Genomic DNA, 5,820 nt, shown 5'->3' with positions numbered 1-5,820 from the left:
TGTTAAAATAATATTATTTTTAAAAATTAGTTTGAATACTTACACACCCTCCTTCCTGTTGTTTTAATAATATTCTAAACTACTCATTGTTTCATAATAAAAAAATATTCATTATGAACTCTGATGATACCAACATAGGACTTAAAATTGATGTTAAACGATTGTTTTCTTAACATAAATTTTCAATAATCTATACCCCAAACAAAACATACGATACTTTCTTTTTCTAGAATTAAAAATTTCATCAACTTTCCAATCCGACACTTTAAAATGAATGGAGCATATATGAGTATACGACAGTGTGCTATAATTGGCTCAACTTACTTGGATCAGGTTAATCCAGAGCGCTCAAATCAAGAAAACGCCCATATTTTTTTCTCGAATATTGTAAAATATTTACATTCTTTATCATCATCATAATAAATAAAATAACAAAAATCAACAAAAATTAGTTCAATAACAAATAGACTTAGACCTTGAAAAGGATTGGATTCTTGTTATTTGATAATCTTATCACTGAGTAAGTGCTGATGATTTTCCATTAAGGAACCCAATTGTCCTAATTTTTTTTATAAAAAAATAAAATAAACGCGACAGACAAAATCATACTCAATTAGTTCTGAGACCATTCCATTTGAATAGGGACCAAAACAGCAGAAAACCCTCTTTTATTTTCAAAATTACCCTTTTCGAGCTTGGAGTTCCCAACAACTATCTTATTCCTTCACTCACTCCTCTCTGCGCTTGGCTATGGAAAAAACGCACAGCTCCAGCGCAGAGGAGCAGGATCCGACCCGGCGCCACCTGGATCCCCCACCCGGGTTAACTGCTGAAGAGTTCGAGGACCTCAAACCCTCCGTGCTGGAGCACCACACCTACTCCGTCACACCCACCCGCCAAAGCTCCTCCCTCCTCGCGCAGCGCATCCACGCGCCACCACACGCGGTGTGGTCCGTCGTGCGCTGCTTCGACAACCCACAGGCCTACAAGCACTTCATCAAGAGCTGCCACGTCAAGGAGGGCTTCCAGCTCGCCGTGGGGTCCACCCGCGATGTCCACGTCATCTCAGGGCTACCGGCTGCCACCAGCACCGAGCGCCTCGACCTGCTCGACGACGACAGACACGTCATCGGCTTCACCATCGTCGGGGGCGACCACAGGCTCAGGAACTACCGGTCAGTCACCTCGGTGCACGGGTTCGAGTGCGACGGAAAGATCTGGACCGTTGTTCTGGAATCGTACGTCGTGGACGTGCCCGAAGGGAACACCGAGGAGGACACGCGTCTGTTTGCTGATACTGTTGTGAAGCTGAATCTGCAGAAGCTGGCGTCTGTCAGCGAAGGAATGTGCGGTGACGGTGACGGTGACGGTGACGGTAAGGGTAATAAATCATAGTTTGCGCGACCCAAACCCGAAGAAGAAAAAGAAAAGGTTCGAAATTGAAAATTAAAAAAGAAGGAAATCATTCGGAAAGCTTTTTTTTTTATCTTTTTTTATTGGAAGTGTTTTTGTTTCTATTTTTGGGTGAACATGTTATTATTACTATTATTAGTTTTATTTTTCACTGTTTGAAATTACTAGCATGTCCTTTGTTTGGTGGATTGGCCAGGTTGAACTTGTTTCACGTGGGAAATAAAGTGGTGGCTTTATTTGTTATTTCAAAGGTCTATCCTGTGGATGTTGATTTCTCTCTAAAATCTGCTGTCTGATCACGATTTGATATTTTGATTCCAATTCCTGTCCTTTCTTAATTCATTTTGGTGGTTTATTTTATATCATGGTACTATCCCTTTTTTTATAAAAAAAAAAAAGGCAAATGAAACTTTGTATTAATATGAAATAAGGATTCAGCTATAAATAGCTGTACAGTATAGTAATTACATCAAATCCCTCAAAAAACCTCATAAATAAACCTGCCCCCAATGCTATTGACCCTTGTACCAAAAAGCTTCCTCCTATTGTCAGGCATATAAACACTGCCAAGGATTTATGCACCAGTTAGATAAAAACAAACCTGATTCTGAACCCTTTTTATACAAAAACCACTGCCAAAATGTTTCCTAATCCTTTACAGACTGTATAGCTCCCCCAACTTCATCAAATAAAATTCTATTTCGCATCCTCCAAATAGTCTACTACAAAAATGTTTATGATGTGAAGTAGTGGTTAAATTAGTTGAATAAAATGCTTATGATATTGTATTCTTTTAAATGGATAAATCTATTAGAAAAAGGTCGTTCAATAATTATGTAATTAAATCGTTAATTTAATTTACCAATTAATTAAAAAAATTTGCCACCTTACTCTAATTCATTATTTTATGTGGTAAGTACTTGTTATTTTTTCTCGCAAGTGCAATTTCCATAATAAGATGCTCAATAGCGTAGAGAAACTTCTTTTTTTATGGAAGCGTAGAGGAACTTAAGATTGTAGAATATTTAATTTAATTTTGGGTTAAAATAAATTTTTAATACTTTATGTTTTCAATTATATTTATTTTATTATTTTACTTTTTAAAAAATTCAATTTAATCATTTATGATTTTTTTATTGGAGTCCTTTGGGTTTTTTAAATGAGTCAAATTGTTTCTTTTGAAAATCGTTTTCAATTTTTAGACAGGATTTTAAACTTTTTTTACTAATTTAAACGTAAAATTTGTCTTTCATGAAAATTATGAAACTCAACTTATGTTTAATCCAAAAATGATATAAACAAAATAACAACCACGTGAAAAATTATTATAAGGTTCAACTGAAAAACAATTGATATTAAGTTTTTCTTTAAAAAAAATTGATCGTGTGTTGAATTCCTTTTTCGTGTAACCTTTTATCATGTTTATATAGTTTTTTTTTTAATATTAGTTAAATTCTATAGATTTCATGTAAATCTATTGAAACAAATTTCATCATCTCTTGAATTAGTTAAAAAAAAGATTTAAAAACATATCTAGTAATTGAAAAAAAATGCTTATTTCAAAATAATTATTTTTATTCACTTTAAAAACATAAAGAAGTAAATTAAATCTTATAAAGTCTATATAAAATATAATGAACACAACTTTTTTTATTATTTTTATTGTTTCTTATACAAACTTTTAAATATATGAAATAAGAAATGTATAAAAAAATATAAGAAATGTAATAAAGTAAAGTAAAATTTTATAACTAAAAATAACAAAATAAAAAATATTTTTTCAATCTAAATTTTACATATAATTTTTTTTAATTCAATTAGTTAAACATAATTTATGAATTATTATAACCCTATTCTGATAGATATATTTGATTCTTACAGGTAATAATAATAAAAATAAAAAAAACCTAAATGGTACATAAGAAAACTAGAACAATAGGCCCATGTTCCACAGGTTTCAATTTTCCCTCAAAGTTAGTAGTTAGTATTAAAATATACTGTATTTCTTTAATTTATTTCAAAATTTCTATCAATTTAAGAATATTAGTTTATTTTAAAACATTTATCACTCTAAATATTTTGGCTAAGTATCAGTATTTCACCTAAATGTATCATTATTCACAATAACACTATTTTTTTTAGTATATGTGATTATTCTTATAATAATTAATACATTTAGTAATTATTTTAAGGTATATGTTTTACTTTAAACGATATACAATTCGAAATGAAGAGAACATATTCTAAAAAATATTACCGAAGTGTCACAAGATAGATAAAACGGTAAGTTTTGACACCTATATTATTAGAACCGGATGAATGGACAATTTTAGTTTTATTATTTTTTTATCAGATAATGTTAGTTTTTAGATTTGTTAGAATAGTAGATTGTTGCGAACCGTGTCAAACACGGGAAAATATTGTTTTTGAATATGTTTTTAAAATATTTGAAATATATATTTTGTTTTAAAAAGTTATAACATATTTTAATTGTCTATTATAGATAGGTTATTATATATCTTTTTTTTTAAAAAAGAATCAGACTTATATCATTTGCTTTTGGCCAAAATGTCAACAATACAAGTAGGAGATTGATAAAAAAAATGTGGGGACTAGCATAACTTCTAGTTACCTTAGATAAAATGTGAGCCACTAGATTTACTTGTCTTTGAATGAAACATACGGCAAATTTATCTAAGGGGTCTTATTTTAAAAATTATTTACGTCTAAGGGTTTGTTTTAAAAGTAATGACGGAGGGGGTCGGTTTTTAGGGGGAAAACGCCATTGCCACTGGCGGCAAGGCTCAACCCGCCATTGCCACTGGCGGCAAAGCAGGAGAGAGGGGTGTATCGCCCCTGGTAGTGGCGACATAGGCCACGTAGGAGTGAGAATCGCCATTCTCACTGGTGACACCCAATCTGTGGGACTCGCCCATCGTAATGGCGAGATAGGGCTTCATGGCGTGCCGCCAGCCCTTCTGGCGGGATTGGCAGTGTAAATTTTTTTTAAATAAATCAGTTGCATGACACTCAACGTATCAAGTTGCAGATGCTGTCCTTGTTCATGATGACACTAAACATAAGGTCTGAAATAGGATTCAAAGCTAGCTGTAGATGTTCACAGGTTGCGCATGCTTTCCTTGTTCATGATGAGACTAAACATAAGGTCTGAAATAGGGTTTATAGGTAGCTGTAAATGTTCACAGGTTAGGGGTTCAGAGATGCTACACCATATTCACATGCATACAGTTTAATGGCGTGTAAATTAAGAGATAGCTTCAGCTTTCTTCTTGTAAATTTTGTTTAAATAGAACACTTGCAATGATATTGAATACTTGCAAAATTTCATACTGAAAGAGAGTAAGAAACTGAAGAGAGGAAGAAAGAGGTTCGTTTGAAGTTTGAAATTTGCTGATTCTATAGTAAGTATTTTATATTTATTTAAATAAGTCTTATTTAGTTTTGTTTATTTCTCATGTATAAATTTTTTATTTTGAAGTAATAAATTTTATGGTTAGAATAAAATTTGGAGGTCAAATTGCATTAATTTTGTAAATTAGATTTTTAATTTAGAAATTATTAGCAGTAATTATTTGTAAGCCTTTTTTTAACTGTTTTTGTGAATGAATTTAATTTCCGTATTTGACATATAGAATTGTTTTGGTATTATTTGAAATATAATTTAATTTAAGACAAAAACTAATTAGATGCTATTTCTTAACTATTTTGTGGTTTGTTTAGAGTTAAAAACGAAGTTTCATTTTACTTGTGATAAAATATAGTATAAGTTAACAACAAAAAAATTGTAATTTTAATTATAAAATATAGTATAAGTTAATAAAAAAATTGTAATTTTAATTATGTTCCGTCTAAAAAATTGTAATTTTAATTATGTTCCGTCTAAAAAAATTTTAAGTGTAATCCTTTCATTTATAATCCTTTTATTTTGTGTCTGAAATTTTTGGTAAAGTTGAGGAATTTTTCATAAATTATTTAATTAGATTAATTTTTTTTAGAATAAAGTATGAATGTGTAGTTTAAGTTTAATAGAGCAAGCAAATAAATAGTTTATATTTGTATCATTGACAAATATTTAATTGAAATAATAATTTGATTTGTTAGACTAAAATTTGAAGGTAAAGTTTAAGTGAATTTTTTTTAATTAGAATTTTTTTTTAAATTAGTATGACTAATTATTTGTAATCCTCTTTGTTCATGGTTTTTGTGGCTTAGAAGAAATTTGACGTGTGACCCTTCCGGTTATAAATATTATATGTGAGTCTTTAAGTTTTTGAAGGAATTTTTTTTGAATTATTTAATTTGACGTATGAGTAATTTTGTTGTTTTTTTTTTTTTGTTAGAATGACGTCTCATGTTTATTTAAGTTTACTAGAGGAAGCAAATAAA

The 5,820-nt window shown here is 30.4% G+C and overlaps 1 protein-coding gene across 1 annotated transcript; it reads left to right on the top strand.

Moving 5' to 3' along the window:
• Window positions 1–617: 617 nt before the first annotated feature.
• LOC100791384 (abscisic acid receptor PYR1-like protein) lies at window positions 618–1,726 on the top strand. The gene has a single exon (NM_001253180.2). The coding sequence runs from the start codon at window positions 751–753 to the stop codon at window positions 1,393–1,395; it is 645 nt and encodes a 214-aa protein (NP_001240109.1). The 5' UTR covers window positions 618–750; the 3' UTR covers window positions 1,396–1,726.
• Window positions 1,727–5,820: the final 4,094 nt, after the last annotated feature.

The sequence above is a fragment of the Glycine max genome, chromosome 1, assembly GCF_000004515.6.
Source record: "Glycine max cultivar Williams 82 chromosome 1, Glycine_max_v4.0, whole genome shotgun sequence".
Classification (NCBI taxonomy): domain Eukaryota; kingdom Viridiplantae; phylum Streptophyta; class Magnoliopsida; order Fabales; family Fabaceae; genus Glycine; species Glycine max.
This window is presented reverse-complemented; position numbering and strand designations above follow the sequence as displayed.

Coding starts and splice junctions, on each gene's coding strand:
- LOC100791384 (NM_001253180.2), top strand. CDS start 751: ATGGAAAAAACGCACAGCTCCAGCGCAGAGGAGCAGGATCCGACCCGG.